This window comes from Cryptomeria japonica, chromosome 3 (assembly GCF_030272615.1).
Source record: "Cryptomeria japonica chromosome 3, Sugi_1.0, whole genome shotgun sequence".
NCBI lineage: Eukaryota > Viridiplantae > Streptophyta > Pinopsida > Cupressales > Cupressaceae > Cryptomeria > Cryptomeria japonica.
The window spans coordinates 905341578-905367439 of NC_081407.1; the positions used below are offsets into that span (position 1 = coordinate 905341578).

The window sequence follows — 25862 nt, forward strand, 5'->3', positions numbered from 1 at the left end:
TTCTCGAGCTGTGTTGTAGGTGATACAGATGTTTGGGAAGAAGTTGGGATTAATCTTTCCTCCTTGATTTTTGTGATAACTCAGAGCTCTATATTGCATAAAAGCTCTGCGGTTCAATGATTCGGAATCAAACTCGTTTGTTTTACCTTGAAGATAGAGACGCATGCGATGTAGAAAGACTCTATGTGAGACAAAGATTTGTCTATTGAGATAGAAGAATTTCCTCCTTTTGATCAAAGCCTTTGAGCTTAATGGTCTTCTTTTCAAGGTAATATTCTGATGACACTTCTTCTTTCGCAAGATGTGAAGAATGGTCATAAATTTTTGACTCTTTGTTTGTTTGCACTTTGTTTTTGGTATTTTTGGTTGTGTTGACAGATGTTGGATGAATACTTTGTTTTTGGGATTGATTTTCTGATTTTTCTTTGACAAGAAAACAAAGCAAGCACACAAACACAAGATTGTAGCCTCAAAGGCACAAATGAGTATGGGTCTAGATCAACCCAATTCTTGGACTTGTTTTTGACCCTTCCTTTAGATGTATTTTAAGGTGTATTTCCAAAGCCTGAAGTCGGCTCAATTCGCACTAGGTCTGTAAAACGAACACACTTCAAACACTTTTTATCCCTAAGGTCAAATGGCCAGTTGTGATAAATTTAGCCCACATCTTGATATTTCTTCGACTTTGGTACTACATACCTTATGAATCCCGCCATGGCAGGTAAGGATGTGATATACTAAGTCTTGCACGAGCATAACAAATAGATGATCCCTATGATGGGGGAGTCACCACTTTTATCAAGCCACAAGTGACTTTTCAAAAAGCTATGTTTCTACTCAAGGAAATATGTATGGTGAGTATCTTGGGAGCAAAACCATCTATGCTCTTGCACTAAATTATACCTCAAATATCCTCAATCAATAGAACGGGTGGGCTACTACTTAAAGGTGTTTAGTCATGTTCGATGTTTTTGGACATAAGTTCATTCTGCAGTGACTCACTTAAGAGCCTTGTAACTGGTGGTGGGGCCCATTTGTCCTTTCGGCCAGTTACACTATAGGAACAGCTATACCCAAGGCTACAGCTTTCGCTCTCACCTGATTTCTATAGCGGCTCGAAGGATTTACCGCTCGAGGTCGTTCCCAAGAGTATCGATCCCTTGGCAGGCCTCTCTTAAAAAGATAAAATGTGAGTGTTACTAACACTTTTCTCTTGCACCTAGGACCACGAAAGCCAAGGGAGAGGATAGTGTGTGTTAGAAGTAGGACCACTCGACCAACTCTTTGCACAAGTGTGCCAAGCACGAAAAACACCTGTTCTTTTTAATCTATCATTGCAATGTGATTTAACTATTTGGAGATGTTGCTCCAACAATCATGGTGTTCTTTTTAATTTTCAAAGGCAATTGTTTGAGTAAACTAGAATTTGAAATCCTGGTCAACTTAATGAAAAACACGTTTGCATGAAGTAAAATTGCTTTGAAAATGAGACAAGTTGATTGTGAATTTTATTTGCACCAAAAATGGAAGTGTGGATTGTGAGTTTTATCTTGATGCAAGAAATAAAATTTGCCTTGTTGATTTTAAGCACCAAAACGAAGTTTGTTTTCTAACTTGCAAAAAAAATAAAGTTGTTTTTGTATAAGTTTGTGGTTCTTTTTACCTTTGAACAATGAAATTCTTTTTAATAGCCCCAACCAAATGTGTGATTCTTTTGCAAAAGCCCAAATTTGAAATGTGAAGTTAATTTTAAACCAAAATAAAAAGTGAATTCATTTTTAAAACCAACTTCAAAAACAAGTTAGTAAAAAATATAAATCTACTTTTTAATCTAATTTAAATCTGCACAAAAGAGAAAAATAGTTAGTAAAATCCGCCTATTTGGTGGGCTTCTACAAGCCTAATTTTTTTTTTTTTTTTTGGTTACAAGGTGATTTGTACAACGTTTTGTTACAATAGCGCTAGTCTGCGTTTGAACAGAGGCACTATTTAACACAAACGCACTAAAAGAAAGGGAAAGACAAAGAAGGGAAAAGCACTGAAACAGGGGGAATAGCGCCAAAATAATGCCAAACGCACCAAAACAGTGTCAAAATCACAACCTGTGTGACATTTTCAACATTCAAACATGTTATTGGTTAAAAAAAAAAAATGATCTTTTTGGTGTTTGGATTCACGTCGGGTTCACCAAATGATGCTCTGCAAAAAGGATTAGAAAATCTGTTTGATGGCAACACACACAAGAGCACAAGAAACAAACGTTAGTGTTAGCAACAAAAGATTATCCTAAACAGGCATATCAAGAGAGATATTAAGCATGAAATAGAAAGCATATAAACATAGAATGAAATAGCTAATCAAGATGCTCATAGTTGCTCCTCCCTTGTTCCTCTCCTCTCCAAGTCCCAAATGAGTGTAGCTCTCAGCTTTTAGCACTAGCCATGGATGCCATATGGAGATTCAAGATGATTGAATATGATAAGCAAATACTATGCAAGAGTAGATAGTGATGCTATGAAAAAGCTCTATGCTAATGCCAGTATAACAACAATACTCTAAATGCTTCTCTTTGCTTGAGGAGAAGGGTTCTATTTATAGAAGAAATGGGGAAATGAAGGGTTAAGATTGAGCAATCTTAACAAGGGTTAGGATTGAAAGTTGGGGATCCATGTGCACAATTGGCACCAATAAAATGGTGACAAGTTTCAACATAGGATTGGGTTGAGAGAAGAGGTTGGAGGCATTAAAGGCCTGAGAAGACCTCATGGTTATCTAGAAGGTAAGGGTCAAGTCTAAATTAAGATTACCCACTGGATTAAGAGTTAATCCAAGGATAAACCTTTGTGCAAATGTTTAAGAGATAATCATGGTCAAAGCATTAATGGCCTGATGAGACCTTTGGGTTGGGTAGAGGTTGAGTCAAAACAAATGTTTTAACCATGTGGGAGGGTTTGAGGTAACCATTAATGGTTATTGGAGACTTTGGGGATTAAGTGGTTGAAGGTTGAAAGCCTTCAATGGTTATCAAAGACTTTGAGCCATTTAGTGGTTGAAGGTTGGAAGCTTTCAAAGGTTATCCAAGACTTTTAGGCTTTGAGAAGTGACTCCAATTTGCTTAGGAATGTGACAATATTTAGGGGATGGATTAGGCTAATTAGGAAGGGTTTAGAAGAATTTAGAAGGGGTTTAGGCATGCAAGTGGATTTTGTAGGAAAATGCAAGTGGGAGAAATTTTGGTATTTTCAATTAAAATAAAATCATTTATTTCAATTAAATGGTGTAATTTGCATTTGGATAAATATTCAAATAAATATTAATTTATTTAAATGAGAAAAATGAAGATAAAGCATTAAAATGCTTGAAGACTTTGAGGGAAACCATTAAAGGCTTGAAGACTTTAAGGAAAACCATTAAAGTCTTAAGAAGATTATAGAAGGAAGCCATCAAGTTTGAAGACTTTAAAGCCATCAAGTTTGACTACTTTAAGGGAAACCATTAAAGGTTTCAAGTGGGTGAGAATAAATAGGATTTTAAATAAATAATTTATTTAAAATAGTTGTGCAACTTGCTTTTGTAGGAAAATACAAGTGGGTGGAGGATAAAGGTGATTTAAATAAATTATTTATTTAAAATAATTGTGCAACTTGCTTTTGTAGGAATATACAAGTGGGTGGAGGATAAAGGTGATTTAAATAAATGATTTATTTATTTAAATGTGAGAGGTGGGATTTTGGGGGATTTAAATAAATATTAATTTATTTAAATGTGAGAGAAGATTTAATTAAACAAATATGATTTATTTATTTAATTAATGGTCTGAATTTGGTTAAGTGAATTAAATCAAATAAATTGAATAATTTATTTAATTAATAGGAGAATAGGGTTAAGATGAATTAATTAAATATTAATTTAATTAATTATTAATTGATGGTTAAATAATCAAATAAATACTAAGTATTCATTTAATTAAGTGGACAAATTTATGTGACTACACCAAGCTTCATAAGGAGTCATCTTTTCTAGTGCACTGGTGGGGCTATGGTTGAGGATGTATACCGATGTAGCAACTGCATCTCCCCAATTAGAATTGTTCAATCCCTTGGTTTGTAACATGCACCTTGCCATTTCAACCACAGTACGATTCTTTCTTTCAGCTACCCCATTTTGTTGAGGTGTGTATACAGTAGTAAGTTGCCTCTTGATGCCATTAAAATCACAATAACTTTGGAAAGCCTTTGAGCAAAACTCTCTTCCATGATCAGTCCTTAAACATTTGATCTTGCACCCTTTCTCATTTTCCACAAAGGCTTTAAACTTCTTGAATGTATCCAAGGCTTCATCTTTGGCCTTCAAAAAATATACCCAACAATTACATGAGTAATCATCAATAAAAGTGATGAAATATGATGACTTACCCAAACTCTTAGTCTGCATAGGACCACATATATTTGAATGAACAAGCTGAAGTGGGTGATGAACCCTCCATGCATTGCCCTTTGGAAACTTTTCTGTTGCATGCTTTCCTTTAACACAACCTTCACAAACCTCCTTGTGTTCCTCAACCTTGGGCAAACCAAAAACTAATGCATGTGAGGTTAGAAACTTCAAACTATGAAAATTTAAATGCCCATACTTGAGATGCCATAACCAACTTGAATCCTCATAAGCCATATTTGTCAAACTGTTGTTATGTTCACCAAACCTCAGGGGGAACATCCTATTTCTTGTCATAGGAACAACGGTGATCACCCTATTATCCTTATTCTTATCATAAATAGTACAAGTCTTATTCTCAAAGACTACTTTATAATTTTTCTCACATAGCTGCCCAACACTTAACAAATTGTGTTTCAATTGTGGAGTATAATAAATATCATGAATACTCTTTATACCTTCTTTTGTTTGGAACTCCATAGCTCCTTTGGCAGCAACCTCCAATGAGTTATCATCACCAAGCTGGATCTTGGATTTGAAACTTCCATCCTTTGTTGAGAACAACTTCTCATTCTCTGTCATATGGTTAGAGCATCCAGAATCTAGGTACCAAACATCTTTACTAGTATTTTCACCCTTTGCATAAGATAGAAATAAATGATTAGGAGGATTTTCACTACTTTCTTGAGCATAGTTAGCACTTTTACCTTCTTTCAATCTGCATTCTCTTTCAAAGTGGCCATACCTATTACAATGGTAACATTGAACATTTCTCTTATCAAATCTGCCTCTACCTCTTCCTTTGAAACCACCACTTCCCCTTGAGCCACCTCTTCCTCTACCTCTTGAAGAATTTTGGCTTTGCCCTTTACTTTGGTCTTGATTGATTTTGGCACTACTGCTGCTTGCATTTTCATTTTGTGTGATTAGCAATTTAGAGGAAAACGTTTTCTCTACACCTTCAAAAGAATCTTTCAATCTTTCTTCTTGAGACATCAGGGATCCAACCAGTTGATCAAACTGTAGTTTTGTCAAATCCTTGCTTTCTTCTATGATTATTGCTACATGATTCCATCTGGGTGTCAAAGATCTCAACACCTTTTTTATCAAAACTTCATTGCTTACAATTTCCCCAAGTGTAGCCATTTTATTGACCACATCTTTGACTCTGACACAATAATCACTTATACTTTCAGCTTCTTGCATCTTCAAATTCTCGAACTCTCGCTTCAATGTCTGAAGCTTGACCACTTTAACTTGATCACTACCCTGGTAAGCTTCTTGTAGAGTCTTCTAGGCATCTTTGGCAATTGTTGCTCTTGATATTCTTGGAAATAAGCTCTTATCAAGAGCTATCTCAATGTGAAACAAAGCTTGAGCATTCTTTTTCCTTGCTTCCTTTCTTGTTATTCTTTCATTGGCTGTAAGGGCATTCCAATTAGCTGGCTCTTCATAACCTAATTCAATAATCTCCCACAAATCTTTTCCAATCAAAAAGGTCAACATCTTAATGCACCAATAATCATAATCATTCCCATCAAATTCTGGAACAGGCATATGGTTAGAATTCGACATGATCAACTTTGGCGAAATTCCAACAATAAAACCCAAAACAATTTTACCTGCTCTGATACCACTTGTAGAATTTTGAACCTGACCTATCCTCTCTAAACCAACTGATTAGCAAACAATAACAGCAAAAAGAAGAAATTGCAAAAAGAAATCACAATTCAGAATAAAAAACAAAGTGTCTTGTTTTTATTGGAATTGCACACACCAATTTCTTTATTGAAGTTTAATTAAAAAATTACATAGAGACTGTATATATAAGAAATTGCAGCCTAAAAGAATTAATAATAACTGCAGTTCTAAATATATTCCTAGCATTGCATGGAAAGCTACTGAGGCTCTCAAACTAAAAAATCAAACTAAAAAATCAAACTAAAAAAACAAACTACTCCCTAAATTAAGAATACAATAAGTGCATGCACAGCATGCTCTATTTACTAAAAACAAATTCATGCAAAAAACAAAACTAAAAATAGTCCTAAGGATTAATGCATGTTGGAGTACATGCTTTATTTGCATGAATAAACAAAAAACTATTAATTAAATTAATCTAGCTGCATGCTAGAACAGCATCAGTTATCAACATAGCCGAATCCACCGAACCTGAACCCAGTCCAGGCATGGGGCCTGAAACAGCCGAACCCAGTAACTCAGCCCAAAATAGGTCAACTAGACTGAAAAATATATCGTAAATCTGAACTTTAGCAGTCAAGGCCTATGGTGTGATATATTTCAAGTGAGGAACATCAAATGAAAGATTACGTTAGATTAGCGATTCACCTAGTTTCGTATGTCTCAACTTGCATTTGAAACAGAAAAAGAAGCTTTTTCATTTTCCTTTATTAAGCATTAAAGCATAAGGCAAGAGAACCTAGAACTTCTCCATTCTCAATCACCAAAAGGTGAAACATTTATAGATCTGACATTGGAGGAAGAAGAATGTGTAGGCATGCACAATTGAGAAACTAAAATGAAATCCTAATTGCTAATAGCGATACACTATGGAATCCTCAAAGTTCTCAACAGAACTGCAATAAAGTAATCACACAAAGCCTTGTAATGTGTGCTGGATGGAGAGCAGTGAGGTCCTTAAATTATAGAGGCTGAGTGAATAAATGAGGAGAGTTCTCTATTTCAGCCACAGATGCTTTAGAACCACCTCCATATGCCCTCTTTGCTTATCCACATCCATTCCATCACATTTCTGTGTCTCTTAAAAATGGGTGGCAGCAGAATTATCCATTCTACTCTTCTATTTCCAAATATTATGCAACAAGCACAAGACCAGCACCCGAACATTGCTACAATAATTTATTTGTGCCACCAAATATAGGAAACCATAAATTCCTTTAGAACAAATAAAATATGGTATACAAATGAATATATTTGAAAAACTATATTTTTAAATGTTGCTGCCAAGTAAAGATTGATAAATTCGGGCCAACAAATTCTATTTGAGAATCGGGCAATAGGTAAATGAAACAAGACAAAGCAAAGTGACAAAAAATACTGAGACCATATGGTATGGCATCATCAAAATGGAAATATTTTTGGTTTCATACAATTGTGGTAAAACATGATTTTATTTAAAACAACATTTTCATGATATTTTCCTCATTACATGAAGAGTTCATAAAACAGATCATTACACAAAATCTATACTCTTCGGATCAATCTCTTCCATTTCTCGCATGGCAAGACTGCATGCCCCTTCAGACTATTAAATTTCAGAAAGCGAGCTAAACAGCAGAGAAATTCAAATGCCCTCCTGCATAGAGAGGATCTGAAATTCATTACTGTCTTATTGTAGCCAGATAGGTAGCACATAAACCACATAGCAAAACATATAGAAGAAGCTTAGGATGCAGAAACTTAGGAAGCAGAAGCTCCTGTTCTGGCATCAACAAAGTTCACCATTTGTAATCCTGAATGTGGTGTTTGTAATGTTGCAGGGTGCATCTTCCCATTTTCATCAGAGTTTTGCTCCAATCCAAAGTTCCATCCCACAATGCATCATTAGTAGTGGCTTAAGGAATTTTTAACAGCTTTTTCAATTTCACCACAAGTTTCCAATCATCATTGGACAAATCATCCTGAAACAAAAAGAAAATTTTCCAGTTTAGACATTGAAAAGTTGTTTTATCAGCCAAAAACGAAAAAACCCATGTTTTACAATCATAAAATGCATAGTTGATATCACTGGAAAACTATGTTAATGTGGATATCCAATAACCTTACCCTGTAGTTTTCTTTCAATATATCTATGGATCTTCTAGTGAGATGACTCACAAATTCATCCTCCATTTCAAAATGCCTTCCAAACATTTTCTGTGCTTCATCAGCGTTGCTCCCAACAATCTGTAAAGTTCGTATGACAATTGATTAACAAATACATTTCCAAATATAGTATCCAAAATCATATAAAACAATTAACAACAACAAAGACAGCTTCTCAAAGTACCTTCATGGCCACTTTTTCACCCTTCTTAGCCATGTCAACTGCTTTATGATTGATCTCAATTGAAGCTATTTTGCCAATATCTATGAAATCTTTTGTGGGAACACATAATGGCGTGCCAATCTGTAGATGCAATCACCACACATGGCATTATGGAAAAATACAACAAAATTTACATGCATAAGTCATACCAAAGAGACTAATTTTAGATACTAACCCTTGCAATGCCTTCAAGAATATCAACACCAACAACTATAGGATCCTTCTTGTTAAAAATACAATTTGGCAAAATGCCCAGGACACAGGGGAAAACAGCATCTTCTGCAGCCTCCTTTTTCCTTTCCTCCTTAAGATTGTCCATGTATGCTTTAAACTGGTCAAACAGATGATAAATAATGTCCGCTGCAAATATTTTGACACCAACTTCATCTGCAAGCTCCCGAGCTTCAGGAGTAATTTTGACATCAAATGCCAAAATTGCAGCATACTCTTTCTTCTTTTTCTCAAGCATTACACTCGCACGCATGACATCTTTTTTATGCACAGGCCCAATACCAATTGCACTAACCGGGATGCTCACAGCTGGGGTCTTCAAGAACTCAAGTAAAGCCTCCAAAGATCCAAGAGTTGAAGCTTGAACATAAACTCCTTCCCCACTCTTGTCAATCCGAGACATTACATTGCTTATATCTTGCATTGCTTCTTCCTTAACATCATCTAAATCATCATCAGGTCCAACAACATATAACTGAGTTCCTGCTATGGCATGCTCAAGACCCTGAAATCAAGAAATTGCAACTAAATTTTATTTTGTCCACATTAATTTGAAAATTTACACTCATGTACATTAATTTATTAGCCTGAAATTGATACCTGAGCGGTTATCTTGATTCCCTGTGCTGCCTTTAACTCCTTGTGATGTTGATAAGATCCCTGAAACCAAAGGATATCTTACGCTATTGAATATATTATATTATATTTAAACACTATGATCAACGTTGTGTCTGGATTTTTATATTATAATGTAGTAGATCACAAATACCTCCCATTCTCTTTTATTATAAAAAACTTTTCAGACTCTTCAATGCCACAGGATATATTAAATAATATGGCACCATAATAAAGCTTCCAAGACGACATACAACTATATAGGTTACCACAATGGACATCTCATAAGAAATATTTTAAATCACTCCATAGAAATAACTTCAAAGAAAATTGTGATCCTTAAACACCTTTTAATGTGAAATGCAATAGTTTGTCACTTACCTTCACTCGAAGCTCCTTCATTGGATGTGGAGTCAATAAAGCACGGATAGTTGTTACAATGGGACCCTAATAATAATGCATTTATAACAAAGGTCAGATAACCACTCAAACAACAAATGTTTATGCTAACTCCTACTCTTAACATGGCAAGTATTTACTAGACTTTCTCACCTGCATTCCACAGACCACAATCTGATCGCCTTCATGAAGCACACCATTTATCAATATAACATCAATTGTAGTTCCCAATCCTTCTATAACCTTCACCTCCAAGACGGTACACTGAAGTAGCAATTCAAATCCATCAGAACTGACAAAATATGAAGTTAGTGACATAAAGGACTAATGAAATTAAATTTTCAAACCCTAAATTTTACAAAAAGCTGAAATTTAACTAGAACAGAGTATCCCACAAGTGTTACAAATGAATATAAGTACAATACAAAATATTTTCAGGTCAAGGGCGTTAAAATGAGTCTTTGGATGACTACATCAATCTTAAGTGATCAATGTGTTGCCTAAGTCACTTCACAAATTGGCTTTTCTGTCCCAATATTGCTCTAAATATTTAGTGAGCTTCAATTGTGAAGTGTACTTTATATTGGTAATGAAAGCTAAAGTAACCAAAAATCAAGAACAATATCCTCTGAACAGAAAAGCAAATACATACAATACAAGGCTTCTCCCCAGCATAGCACACAGAGAAATTTAATTATCTATTAAATTATTATTTTGAATAGCGAAGAGCAATGACCACAATGAAGTATCACATACAAATGAATTCATTCACCAAATCAACAAAGTGCTACTATTCATTTCGTATGAATAATCTAACAATAAGGATCACAAACTAATTAGTATAAGCATCTATCCGCAACAGAGTAGCTAGAAACTCATGTGTCCCTCCTTGTGCATGCGTATCCCCGTATCTGAAATGGATACATATCAGATACAACCGGGAAACCTTGATTTCCAACCATGCCAAATACCATGTGATTCGTCTTTTTCAAAATTTGACATAAATCTTCTTAAATTTAATTTTAAAAAACTTCATTCATGCAATTTAAAAAATAAAAAAAATTGATAAAACAAAACTTATGCCAAATATGAAAGACAAATGAAATGTTTTTCTAGTTTAGCAACCCATTTGTTTGGGTTATCTTCCAATGCAACTCTACTATTTTTGCATATTGTCATTTTTTTACATTTATGCCAAATATGAAAGACAAATGAAATGTTTTTCTATTTTAGCAACCCATTTGTTTGGGTTATCTTCCAATGCAACTCTACTATTTTTGCATATTGTAAATTTTTTACATCAAATTATGATTGTTTATGTAGCAATCATGTGGCTATATTGCTTTTGAAATAATAAAAATCTCCTCTAATAACTTACAAGATTTTGTTAAATATATGTGTATGTGTTTTTTATGAATGTCGTATCCACATGTATCCATATTGGGGGTCTTAAAAATGGCTGTATCTGTATCCAATACCGTATTTGTATCCATATCCGTGTCCATGCAACTTTGATCGGCAATACATACGTATCCAATACCGTATCCGTATTTGTATCCATATCCCGTGTCCATGCAACTTTGATCAGCAATACATATATTGCATGTGGCCAAAGGAGTGATGGTACATATATTGTATAGCTAGGTCACAAGGTTCGAATTCGAATTCGACAGCCATGAAATTGGATGAAATTCAACAAGGAAAAAATTCAAACAAAAAAAAAATTGGATAAAATTCGCCTTTATAATTTTGTTTATTTTTAAACATATGTTTACGAGACATTTATGCGACGGCAGCAAGCTCGGGTAGGAGAAAATGTGATGGCAGGGCAGGAGAAAATGTGACGGCAACCCTTGTTGGAGAAAATCCGACGGCGACCCTTTGTTGGAGAAAATCCAAACACCCGCGACCCAGCAGTTGCGGACACCCGCGACCTAGTAGATACAAAGCAATGTTGGAGAAAATCCAAACACCCGCAACCCAGCAGTTGCAGACACCCGCGACCTAGTAGATACAAAGCATTTACAAAGAATACCTGCGACCAGCTGAGTTGTGTGTTTAGAGGCGGATAGCAGTGAAATTTGATTAAATTCGAACCCCATCCATGAAAATCGCTATATTCTGTGACTTAGTTGTATAGCATAATAAGTGAAATGATCCCATAACATAAGCTGCCTCATTATATCATTAGAATGATGACCGGCAGCAGCAAAGGGCTAAAAAATCCCTCTGAAGTCTGAACAATATATTTCATAGCTAATAAGATTACTAAGGGTCATGGGCATGATACCCCAAGCCACCATTCTATGCTGTTACTTCCTATCATGACACATTAAGTCTAACAATCCTGACCTGCAAAGACACATTTGACCCTGCCGATGCCTTAAAACCCACTTTTATAACAAAGGCCCTTTTCTTACAACATACTAGGTAAGGATTCTTGCATGATGCATATCAGGATTGTTAATCTCTTAGACAATTTCAACATTTTTAATATCTAAATGAGAGTGAAAAAACTCAAACCTTTATAGATCAAAACAAGTATTCACCAATGCCAGATACAAAAGCCTCGTACTCGCCGAGACATTAATTAGGGTTCTGATTTCACTTAACATTTGAGCATAAGTGTATAGTAGTGTTCCATGAAGAAGCATCCAACCTAAAAATGTATAGTTTTGGAAACAGAGAGGGGAGTGAAATGTAGAAATGCTTCAGAGATGCCTTGCAGAAGCTGGAGACAACATGAATACATGTACAAATGGATGACCTTGGAAGAAAGAAGAAACACTTATATTGGTGTAACCATGCCCTCATTTGCAAATTCATGGGTCTTCGTCCTTCTTTCCATGTGTTGGATTCCTGGGCGCGTCGGGTTTAGAGTCCAAAAGGAAATATGGAGATACTTCTAGCAGCTAATAACTATTTTCTGGTAATTTTTCCTAGCATGTTGGAAAGGAATAGGGCTTTTGAAGGAGGCCCTTATTTCTTCAACCAAGTGGGGCTTTTCATCAAACCTTGCATATTGGCTTCAATTCTACTAAGGAGCCCCCCTCTCGAGTGCCTGTGTGTGTGCATCTATTGAGGCTCCCACTAAAATTCTGGAGGGAACTCATCCTTCACTAAATCTCACTACTTCTTGGAAAACATGTGGGTCCAACCACACCAACTCAAGATCATAAGGTAATTTCTTATGCGCATGTGTAAAGTTGACTTAAATAATCCTTTATCAGATTGTATGGAAATTTGTATAGGATCATCTTCTTGGATCCAACAGCTGGATTATGAGACTCTGCCATTTAGATGTAGAATTTGTCATGAATATGGTCATTTACAGCGAAGATGTCCCAAAAATAAATCTTCCCCCTCAACAGTTTTTGGCAAAGAACTTGGATGGATAGACAAAATGATGGCACTTTTAACAGCTTTGATGTTCTAAATGACTTGGTCCAAGAGGAAGGAATTCCAATTGAACTTTCTTCTTAGGCTACGGTTCAATGCAAGGTACAAGATGAGAATACAAAGAAAGAGGATCAGGCTTTATCTTCATAAAATCAGTTGGACAGTCAAATGGTTACGGATTTGCCTTCTCAAGTTCAAGATATCAAGGATCTCAGTGGATCACAGGCAATGTTACGAGTCTTGAGTCTTGGCAAGACTCGCAGAGTCCAGAGGCAGGTCGCCCTTGCCAAGGCCCATGACCTCTGGACTTGGACTCGGCCAAGTCTGGCCGAGTTTTGGCAAACTCGCCAAGTCTATCAAACTTGACAAACTCACCGAGTCTCGTGGGTCAGACTCTGCCGCGCAGGCAAAAAAAATAACAAGTTAAACAAAAAAATATTAGTTTTAAATGAAAAAAAGGGTCAAGAGCACAAGGAGACCTATTGGAGGACCTCGAGGATGATGTGGGTGAGGATATGGATGTCACTGAGTGTGAGCCTAAGCCTTAGACACAGGCAAAGATCATGGCTACAGAACATTCTAGGACCTATCTTAGGCGCACATGTAGGACAATTGCAGGGTCAACTGATATTGGCTCCTCTGAGCCTTAGACTTCTAGGCTCTAGCTGTTATGTTGAACTTGATATATGTTTTGAACTTTTGATGACATGGATTTCATATTCCATGAATTTTGTAGACATTTGACACTATCTATATTTCTAATGTGTTATTTAGTTTAGCTTATTTCCTTCAACGCGAGCCTAAAATTTGTATTTATACTTATGTGATCAATGTAAACTTGTGTATGTGCCTCTATTTGATGAGATTATTGTCTTTAATGTTTATTTATTAAAAAATGCATGAAAGAAGTTTAAAATCGTTACAAATCTTTGAATTTCTTGGGTTTTTCAATTTGTCGAATCCGAGTCCGAATCCGAGTCCAAAATCAGCTTGCCGAGTCCGAGGCGAGCCTAAGGCTTGTATCTATGGTCACAGGTTTCTGTGGGTGCGATGGAGATGGCTAAGATGGCCCTAGATTCTGTGAAGAGTAACAAAGTTCATCCTATCTTAGGCCTGTAGCAAAAAGCCCTTAAAAGGGGGCCCTTAGACAAACCTTCAAGGATTGTTTAGAAGACTAATCAGGAGAATATACATTGGTTGAGTCAGGGTCTCCATGAAAACCATTGGTTCCCATTTCCCCCAACCCCATAAATGATTGTTTTATCATGGAATGTAAGGGGGTTAAACAACATCCCTAGACAAAAGGTTGTTCGCAAATTAATTGAATCTCAGTCTCCTGATATAGTCTTTATTCATGAAACTAAGCTAACAATAGATGGTTTGGCCAATTGTGCTTCTCATGTCTGGCCCCATGGCCATTGGCAAGGAGTTGGTGCTCATGATAGTTCAAGGGGGATTGCTTTCTTCTGGAACCCGAGGAAGGTTACCCCTTTGTGGTGGATTTCTAGCCGTTCTTCCATTTCTATGGTTGCTTCTAGCTTTGAGACTGGAGAAAGATGCCTTTTCTCTAATATTTATGCTCCCACTGATCTCTCGAGTAAGTCTCGTCTTTGGTCTCGCATCATTTTTTCGGTCCCTAGATCCTTTTCTCCCTTGGATCATGGCTAGTGATTTTAATGTTGTTACTAGCTTAGATGAAAAAAGAGATGGGTTAGTCAAGATGGACCCTTCTTCAAATTTGCTCAGAGATAATATTGGCCTCTTGAACCTCATTGATGTGCGCCAATTAATGGTGTCTTCACATGGAATAATAGGAGAAGTGGTGTAGAAGCTATTTCAGAAAGGTTTGATAGGTTTTTGGTTTCATGCTACTGGGTGAATGATAAGTGATCTACCAACTCAGAAAGTCTTGACTGGAGGGTCTTTGATCATTAGCCTATCAACTTTTTTGCTGCCCCTTATAGAATCTCCAAAAACCCTTCTTTCAAATTTCAATTAATGTGATTGCGAGATCAGTCTCTACAGGATCTTATGATGGACTAGTGGTATCAAGGGATGCTTGCTCATGGTAGGTCTATGTATACTTTTGGGAAGAGGCTTCAACATGTGAAATACATGCTCAAGAGGTGGAATAAACAATGTTTTGGGAACATGCATGCTCAGAAGATGGAAGCTCAGTCTAAGTTGGATAATGTCACATGTCAAATTTGAGATCAAGGAATGAAATCTGATCTTAGTAAAGTTGAGTCCTTAGCTCTTAAGGATTTAGAAGAGTGAGAGTTGCATGAGGAGATTTTCTGGAAGCCGAAGTCTCAAGTTGATTGGCTTCAGGAAGGAGACAGAAACACAACTTTCTTTCATAACTTTGTTAAGGCCCAGAGGTATGGGAGCTCTATTACTTCTCTCGTCTCTCCGGATGGGGCTCAACTCTCATCCAGGGAAGAAATTTCCAGGGGAGTTGTCAGTTACTTTTCAAATTTGTTCACCAAAGAGGACCCCACAGCTATGGTGGAGGAGAGGGCCATTTTGAATTGTATCCCCCCTTTGGTATCTGTTGAAATGAATGATTCTCTCTTGCGTCCCATTTTGTTGCCTGAATTGGAGGAAGTTATGTTTCATATGAAAAAAGGTAAGGCTTTTGGCGCAGACGGGTTTCCAATTGAATTCTTTCAAGAATTTTGGGAGATTATAAAATTTGACCTTCTAGCAGTGGTTCGGGAATCTCGAAACAAATGCTAAGGTCTATGAATTCTACCTTCTTGGCTCTCATTCCTAAGAAAGAAGGGGCTAATAGATTGGACCAATTCAGCCCTATTGCTTTATGTAATGTGATCTACAAGATTATCACCAAATTGATTGTTGAAAGTCTCAAGCCATTTCTTTGTGCTCTGATCTCTATGGAGCAAGGTGGTTTTGTGGGTGGAAGATAGATTTTGGATGGTGTTGTGATAGCGATGGAGGTTATTCATTCTATGGAAACCTCTGAGGAGAAAGCTATGTTTATTAAACTTGACATGGCTAAAGCTTATGATCGGGTGACAATAAATCCTCTTGGTCTTTGACTTTGAATTCCTAAGAGTGAGTGAATTGGGTTCTCAGTTGTGTGACTTCTACCTCCTTTTCTATTCTTATTAATGGGGAACCTTCTGAGTTGTTTAGTGCCTCTCGAGGACTTCGGCAAGGAGGCCCTTTATCTCTCTATTTATTCATCATCATGGAGGAGGGACTTGGCAGATTGATCAAATCTCAAGTAAGTTTGGGTCTTATTCAGGGCTGAAGATGGAACAATGCTCTACCTCCCTATTCTCATCTTTAGTTTGTGGACGACACTGGGTTGATGGGCATGGCCAAAATCAATGAGGCAGTGAACTTCAGGAGAGCCTTGGACATCTATTTGAAAGCTTTGGGTTAGAGAATTAATGATGATAAATCTTCCATATTTTTTTTAATACTCCTCAACTTATTCAGAGAATGATTGCTAGGATCCTCTGATTTTAGATTGGTTCTCTTCCCTTGATGTACCTTGGGACTCCTTTGGCTTTGGGGCCTCAGCATAGAGATTTTTGGCAAGGAATTTTGGACAAATTTTAAAGTAAGGTTAGTCATTGGACTTACAGGTGGCTTTCTTCTATGGGGAGAGTGGTCCTCCTTAAGACTATGGTGCAGGATCTCCCTATTTATAGGTATTTTGTGTAGGTTTCCCCCTCCAACTTTGTGAGAGAATTTGATGCTCTTTCTCGCCAATTTCTTTGGTTTGGCAATCTTCTTTCCTCCAAGTGGAGTTTAGTCAAATGGGAGTTTGTTTGTCGACCAAAGCGTGCTAGGGGCCTCGGTCTTCAGGATTTTTCTCTCACTATAAAGGCCTTGGCGGCCAAGTTGTATTGGAGGTGGTGCATCAATCAAGATCAAGACTGGACCAAGATTCGAACCTACAAGTACCTTTCAGACATTAATAGCCATGATGTGTCACATCTTGTTTTTTCAGCCAAGGGCACTTGTATTTGGGACACTCTTAAAATGGGAGTTCAACTTATTAAGGATGGCCTTTTCTGGATCTATAATAGAGGATCTAATGCTCTATTTTGGTAGGACTCTTGGGATGGTCACCCTCCTATTCTTTCTAGTTTCCCTCAGCTTCAATCCCTTTGCAATATTTTTAATGATGTGGGGTGGGTTAAGGTGGAGAATTTTAAAACGGTTAGGCGTACAGGTCAAGTGGAGGTGACTTGTTGGAAGGATCCTCATGAGTGGCCCCTGGGTGGCTCTGTTGAGAATCGTGTTGTATTGGCTAATATCTTGGAGGGTAGGCTATGCAATTCCCTTAAAGAGAGAGACACTTTGGCTTGGAGTCCGAACCAAAAGGAAAATTTACTGTTGCTGAAGGTTATGCTATGTTAGATAGGCAATTGAATGGTCTGGCAAATGTGCCTTGGTGGAAGAAGGTATGGAACAGCTTTTCTTGGCCCAAATGTATTTTTTTCTTATAGTTGCTTGCTCAGAAGAAATGCCTCACATGGGAGAATCTTCGCAAGAGAGGCTTTCAGAGACACTCTATTTGTTTTCTTTGTTTGCACAGTGAGGAATGCAGCTCCCATTTGTTTTTCTATGCCCTTTCCCTAAAGAGATCTGGTATAAGTGGTTGGAAGCACAGCAACATGCATGCATCCATGCTACCTCCTTAATTGAATTATGGGAGAGTTTGGGCAGACCTCCAGCAATGACATCTTTTCTTCAGGTGGCTTGGGCTATTGGGCCTGCTTTTATTATCTGGAACCTTAGGTTGGAAAGAAACCGTAGGGTTTTTTGTGACTCCAAATAGGAGAGTCTTCAATTGTGGCAAAAGATGGTTAGCAGACTTCAAGAGACTATCTCTACAAAGTGTGATATGTCTGAACACATTGACCCTGGTGATTATGCTATTGTAAGGAATTTGAACTTGGGGGATAGTAGAGTGGGTTGCACTACTAGCAAAAGACTCTGACATGTTAAGCAGAGGATTTGTAGAGATGGGAGGTGGATACCTCCTCCTGTTGGGGTCTTGAAGATTAATACAGATGGATAATCTCGTGGGAACCCTGATCATGCTGGTATTGGAGGTATAGGTAGAGGTAATGATGGCGGTGTTGTTTTTTCTTCTCTATTTATAAAGGACAATACTTTAATAATTTGATGGAGCCTCTTGCTATTAAGACTACAGTTGAGAGAGGGTATTCTTTAGGATGGAGCAGGATTATTTGTGAGTCGGATTCTCAGATTGTTGTGGATATGTTGAATGCAGAGAGTTTGGATGAAGTTAGTTGGCAATTAGCGTCAAAGCCTAGAGGACTGCCCTATCATCCTCCTTGCCAACGACGTCAGGGTCAGGCTCACCCAGGCAGAATGAGAGGTTGTGAATGCAACAATGCCAAGGCGTCAACAGGCCCGAACTACTTGAATAATGGGGCACTAAACCACGATCTACATTTGGTCTAGTTCTACATTTTATTTTATTTTGTTACTGGTAGAATAGTACTCAATTAGATTACTCCTGTGTTATAGACTATAATTTAGCCTCAAGGGTCTTTTTATAAGAGAGGTTTTGGCAATAGTCCTCTGTATATTGTTACTGTTCGAAAAGAATGCATGAAATGGAATATATTAATATAAAACAATATTTTTTATGTATTCGCAGGTTTTGTTATCAGAGTATTCTTATAATTTCAGTTATGATATCGCTGGTTATGTATTTCAGTTATGAATATTGAAATCTGCTCAATGCGACAAAACATTTAAGTGATCTATATTTCTATAAAGAGTTCATCGTTATTCAACAACACTGCAGTAAAGTAGGCATTGGGCCTTGGCCCATCATGATTAGAATCTAGTATTCGTGGCAAGTGGCTATCTTTAGAATGTTATCATCAACGTTATCTAATGACATGTAAGCGTTCTATATTGCTATAAAGAGTTCATCGTTATTAATCAGCACTACAGTAAAGTAGGCATTGGGCCTTGGCCCATCATGATTAGAATCTAGTATTCATTCAAAACATAAAAAAGTTACACATTGGAGAAAATGAATTTGAACTATGCTTTCATTCATTTAATAAGCTATTTTCTATTACAAATCATCTTACATATAACTCCTTCAAGAACCTACAACAAAATATGACACAAGACTCATTTTATTTGCTCTATAAATTCTTATTAGAGCCTACTCTTTTTCACCGAGACTCACTGTTCATGACCAAGGATTTGGATCCAAACTTGTGGACCAAATTTCTCGACCTGTCTCATGGCCCCGAATTCCCCTCACAGTCTCCCAAAAGAAATTGTCCATGTTGGCACTCATGATGAAGTATAACCAAAATCCCTAACTGCATTTTGGTAGAAATAAAATTCGTTGAGCCGTGCCACTATCTTTGCAGATGCTTCTAGATGGACTGTGAGATGCATCATTTTTGTTCTATAGAGCATTTCCCTTTGGGAAGGGAAATTAGATTCTGACAAGAAGTAAAGTCGCCCCTAAACTAGAGGAACTCCAACCTTCATGCCCAGGATCAGAGAAAATGGAAAGAGGAGCTCACAGAAGAACGTAAAGTGAAGGGAAGGCATTGCAGCTTCCATGTCGTTGCAGAAATGACTGACTGCCACCCCAATCCTAACCTTGTTCTTCTCCTTTTCCTTTGTAAGGCTCCTCCTTTAACCCTATGACAACGAATGACAGAGGAGAGACAAAGGGCGAGTCATGCAGGGCTTGTTTTGATGAAAAATGGATTTCAAGCCTCCATTGACTATATGCATACTCACTCACAAAGGAATTCCATCTGGTATCACAGAGCTCAGTGTAACTCCTAGCATGATACTGCTCAAAAATCATTTTCACCATTTCAAACCCCTCTGAGAAGATAATGAATTTTCTGTTTTATCTACCAATTGAAGACACCACCCAACCGTATTTATAATAAAAATACCTTTGCTGACGGTGTTCATGCATGGGAAAAATCATCATTATAATAAGTGCTTTTCTACTCATCCTACCAACAAATGGATTCAAGTAATCATATCCATCAAATCAAAAACATCATCAGATTCAAACTGCCAATTTGCTGCCCTCTGACGAAGTTCACCTTACGTGAACAATTTTGTTCCTGATTACTTGATTTCTTAACTGCAAAATTTTTGTTTCAGAATCCCCCTTTTTGGATATTGAGTCCTTATCTTTTGAAAATTTCTCAGCAACAGTTTCATGATTTTCTGCCTTACTATGAGAATCTCTGATAGTACGCAGCCTATGATCTTATTGACAGGTCTTTGATCACTTCGTTTCCAACTCATAAATCATCCTTATCTTCTCATCCCACTAAGGATCTCAACTTCTCTTCGTGGTGGTAATGAAAACTTGTTGATATTGCCACCTCTGGAACTGCCAACTTTGTCTACTAACATGACTTGACCCAATAAAAGACCTCCAAAATCGGCCTTTTGAGAATCGGTCAGCATCCACGTGCCTCGACTTGTCTCTGTTTATTCCATGTCGACAGGCTTATTCCATTCTGTCTTTATTTTCTCACGTGAATGACAACGAAGCAGTCCAAATCACCCCATTTGAAAAACGCTTTGTTTCCACCATAGATCTATCTAGCATGGCATATCGCTTGGTCAGTAGCGGTCAGCATTGATATTGACCCTCCAACACAGCAAGTGGGCCCGTCAAAAACCTCTGAATCTCAACTCTGTCAGTGGCCCCACTGTCGGACCTCTTCAGTGTGTCTGGGACACGTAGCATCATCTCACGATGTCGCAGTTCTTAACTTCCCTGCATCTTCCTTCGCGGGATTGTGAGGGTCGTCCGATCTGCTCGTTCATTACGTGCAAGCTACGATGTCCGCTCAATACTTGTCGCTATCCTTCGAGCATCTTTTCCGCTTGGGTCATAACATCACCATCCATTTGATGCACATGCAAATTCATGGAACTTTTAGTTGCTCGATAGTTAATCATGGAGATATAAACCAATACATTAAGGCCGGACTTAGGGAAAATAAATACCCGATGAAATATTAAGGGGGGGCCGACCATAGTGAAAAAGACAATCTTTAGGAAAATTTATAAGGTCGGCCGAAGAAATAACAGCTAGGAAAAGGAACACGGTCCCCTTTGACGATGGAAAAGTCCCTCAAGTTTAAGTGAAAAAGATAATGACGAAAGATAACAGGCTTTAGGTTTAAAACAAAAGGGTCACCCAAGAACACATAAATCTGAAAACCATAAACCTTGAGGGTAAAAACAAATAGCAACATTAAAACATTGCCATTTACATCAAATTTTGCAGTCATTTTCAGGACTATCATATATAATCATATACGTTCATGAATGTATAAGATTATGTAAATGTATATAAGAATGAAAAAAGGAAAGGAAAAAAAAGCAAACACAAATATTATATATATATATATTTTAATGATAAGTGCTAAGAACACATATATGTATATACATGCAATTATATATTATATATGTATGCATGTATCTACAAACAAACATTTATAATCATATTAATATACTGGGGAAACCTCCAAAGAATCAAGTCAGTGAATCTCAGCAAAGGATCATGAAGGAATAAAAGTTATCCCGGGGAAACCTCCAAAGAATCAAGTCAGTGAATCAAAATTGCCCCAGGGAAGTTTCCAGCCATTTCCAAAAGCTCCCAGAATAATTTTACAAAGAGATGGAGAGCACTTTCCTTGCCTTGGGCGGTTTTTCAAGATCACAGACATTCCACTTGGTATTCCCCCACACCAAGGTTTTGAGCACACCATTGAGCTGGAGGAAGAAGCCAAGCCTGTTATCACCAAGCCCTATCGCCACCCTAAGAAGTTTAAAGATGAGATAGAGAGGATGATCCAAGAACTCCTCGACAAAGGTGTCATGGTTTCTGAGGAACTCCCACCCACTGATGATGAAGGAAAACTTATTTTGGAGCCCGCAAAGATCATCGACGTCAGAGAGAAAAATATGAGGTCATGCACCATCAAGGGGTACCTTGTCCAATGGAAGGACTTGTCAATTGAACATGCCACATGGAAGAGCGAACAAATCTTGGAACATCTAAGTCTGCATTTGCTTGAGGGCAAGCAATTCTTGGATCAGGAGAACTATAATGTCCCCGATATAATTAAATAGTTCAATTTAAATAGATTATTTATGGCCCCGTACTTAATAATATCTTTTGGGCCCTTTTTATTAATTAGTTAGTTATAAACTTTTGGTGTCGGCCCATTTGTAACCCTTCGGGAAACTTTCCAAAGCCCATTTATAAGGCTGAGTTTGGCATAGTTGTAGGTATAGCGAATTTTATATTTTCTTTGTATCTGCGAATTCCAGTTGGAGTTTGGCACTGTTGTCGTTTCATTTGGCACTGTTATCGTTTCAGAGGTGCAAGATCCTCCCTATTCTGTAATCCCAGTTTCGATGGTTAGCAGCCACCCTAGTTTGTAGTTGGAGATATCATTTCTGATATTTCACTTTGTACTTCATTGTCGGATCTATCCCTACCATGTGGAAATAAAATTACAAATATCTAGTTCTTGGCCATTCAATGTTGTTGATGTATACTCTGTGTCGATAATTCATTCTTATATCTGCAATAATCTTATCGACGAAGGAATTATCTACGATTGGATCCTTCAGTGGAAGTAACATTGTCGTACGGAGTGTTTGGAAGTGTGCGGCCTACTTTTCTGTACGAGTGAAACTTTCCGTCCAAAGCCAAAGGGTGCTGAGTGCCATTGATTGAGGGTCGAAGGTGTCGAAGGTACTTTGCCCTCGAGTGCTTCCCTCTAGTAGTTTCCCTCGGGTACTTCTCTTGGTAATTTCCCTTGGGTACTTCCCTCAGGTACTTTGCACTCGAGTATACTTCCCTCGAGTATTTTTCCCTCGAGTACTTTGCCCTCAGGTACTTCCCTCGGGTACTTTGCCCTCAGGTACTTCCCTCAAGTACTTTGCCCTCAGGTATCTGCCCTTGAGTACTGTGTCATAAGAGAGCATCGGTACATCACAGTGGTACGTGATGTGCGGTGGAAATTTGGGTATCGTGTAGTTGGGTACATTACATGTAACATATCATCTCCTTATCAAATTTTCATATCAACTAACCATTTCTCAATATTCATGCAAGCTCATGTTGCAACAATCTCTTATAGAAGGTATTTTTATTGGTCTATCCTTCGAAATCTGCAATTTCATTATGGTTTCATTAGCATTTCAACAATTTAGGTGTCCAAGCATAAAACTAGAGTCCCAATCTAGCATTGGAGTCTTATTTTAGAGCTAGAGTCCATGTCAGATGTTATAGTCCCTCCTAGGAATTGTAGTCATGTTCTAGCATTGGAGTCCTAGCCAATGAGAAAACCCAAGCTAGAATTTGGTCCCCAAGACATACCAAATTCTTGAATACTATAAAGAAGATCTAACAAAAATGGACTTTGAAATGATGAAAACAACTTGGGAACTATTGATGTGTTTTTTATGCACATAACAATACATAAAAAATAACCAAGATAATTTACCCTCTCTTGAACAAAATCACCTCAGATGCTAAGAATGAGATCAACTAAAATGAATCCAAGGTTTCTACATGTTCAACTAAAATGAATCCAAGGTTTCTACATGTCAGGTCTTGACGAGTGGGTAAGTTCAGTGGTTGATGTGAATTGATGTGTTTCACTTGGAGGCTTACGCAAATGTTTGGATTATCATGAATGATGTGGAATAGGTGTGCTGACAACTTAAGATTTATCAATGTGGCTTTGGATTTACTTCTTACTAAAAAAAGGACAAAAGGAATAGGGTTCAGGAAATCTATTCTAAGCCTAGGAATGTAGGAAATGATGAATGGATCTAGTGGAATCAAACCAGGCAAGGTCTCACAATCAGGTATTGACACAAGCTTAGTGCAATCGTCTAAGGTATACTTAAAGATTTTTAGGATATCACCATCAAACGTAGACACCATCCAAGTTGATGCTTGTCAACGGACACATAATAGTTGAAGTTATGCTTACTCAAATTCCAGTTGACCACACAAGGCACACTTACCAGCGGCAAGAGGCTAGTGGTATGGACTAAGGATTCCACACAAATGAATTCAACAAATCTTCCACTCAATCGAACATACATGAAAATAAATTCTAATCTAACTTGGAGGAATTGAGAACCATGAATGCAAATACAACACTTGAAGAGCAAAATCACCAACAATTGAACAATGATTAGGACTCAAATAGCTGCAGCATATACCAACAATTCTACAAAAACTCTCTTACAAATGAGAGACAAGATGGCATATATAGAGTCTCTTACAAAATGGATGGCCCAGATTGATCTAAGATCAACGGCCGAGATCATGCCAACAAAACCCTAGAATTGCCCTAATTAGGGTTACATCAAAAATGGCGCCACCAACATATGGCCCAATGAAAAGATACCTAGTCATCAAATAGGGAATCTTCTAGAAGATTCCTCCCTGCATCTCTCTCTCTCCTAGCATACTCCAAGAATCTAGCCAATACTGAATCTAACTCCTCCATGGAAATACTAGGCAAGGTATCCTGTTGCAAATCAATCACGTCTAGTGAATCCGAGCAAGCATTCAAAGTATTCTCCCATTCTGGCATGAGCTTCTGCGAACTATGAACATGAATCAACAAAGAGACCAAGTCATCTATCTGACTCTTCTTCAAAGAGTCCAACCGGCAAAAATACATAAATTTCATCTTGTCTCTTAATTCAGCTAAGTGTAAACCACTAGCATCACTAACATCAACACCCAATAATTCCTCAATCGAGGCAAGGATCTTCATCTGAATGTCCTGAATTAATCCTTCCATCTCCATACAACTCGACTAGGCGTTCTCATAAGTTGATTTCTTCACAGCTAGTGAACAATACCAGCCATGGAAATCGTATCTGTCTCCACTGTGCACAATGTTCTCGCTGACCAAGGTGGAATTAGGAATCTTCTTCAATACGTGGAATAGTCTTGTCTTGAATAGGTCGGAATTCTTCCCAAACTCCCTCCAAATACTAGACTTTGAATACAAGCCCCATTGTCCTATCATATGCATGGACAAACTGAGTAAGGAAATCATCTGCCTGCTTTCTTGTGCTTTCAATCCACTTTTCCACCTCCGAGTGTGTACCTCTTGCTACCTCGCAGTGTGAATGTATTCCATGGTCAACTGCAATAGGGGAAATAAGGGTGGGATCTCCACGCCTTGTCCCTGCAATATACTCTCTGAATCTAATATTTTCTTCTCTGTACCTTTCATTCTCCGCAACCACTCTGTCTAACCTTGCATTGATTGCCTCGAGGTTTTCACCAATCTCCTGGAATTCTTGCTTTCTGGATGTACGACCAAGGGCGATTGAAGTGATCTCGAAATCCATAGGAGTAGCAATGTCCACTGTCACGCCTGCAATAGGAACAGCAATCTGCGCAATCTGCATTCCTGTCTCATATCTAGCTATGTGCAACAAAATCTCCGCTCTCTTGGGCTCCTTCCCCTTAGCACTCCTAGCTAGGTAGTCATCAATATCATCAATAGGCTGCACTTCTATCATTTGTTTACTTTTTTCCATACTTCTCATCAGCCATTCAGGAATAGCGGCCATCTCCATACCATCATTGAGACATATTTCTCGATCAAGTCCTTTCAATGCCGAGATAACATCCTCA

General features: G+C 37.7%; 1 protein-coding gene across 2 annotated transcripts in view; it reads right to left on the minus strand.

The window, feature by feature from the left end:
• Positions 1-7513: 7513 nt before the first annotated feature.
• The window catches only part of LOC131067026 (eukaryotic translation initiation factor 5B), a 48674-nt gene continuing 30325 nt past the window's right edge, over positions 7514-25862 (minus strand). Inside the window, exons 6-13 of one of the 2 annotated variants that reach the window (XR_009111761.2) lie at positions 9902-10012; positions 9731-9796; positions 9335-9394; positions 8679-9239; positions 8465-8584; positions 8242-8361; positions 7918-8096; positions 7514-7771 (exon numbers count right to left, since the gene is read on the minus strand). Coding sequence is in view for 1 of the 2 variants with exons in the window: in XM_058001963.2 (XP_057857946.2) it covers positions 8031-8096; positions 8242-8361; positions 8465-8584; positions 8679-9239; positions 9335-9394; positions 9731-9796; positions 9902-10012 (1104 nt within the window). In the remaining variant the exon portion in view is untranslated. Of the gene's footprint in view, positions 8097-8241; positions 8362-8464; positions 8585-8678; positions 9240-9334; positions 9395-9730; positions 9797-9901; positions 10013-25862 lie in introns of both variants that reach the window. The other variant, XM_058001963.2, reaches the window with a different exon arrangement.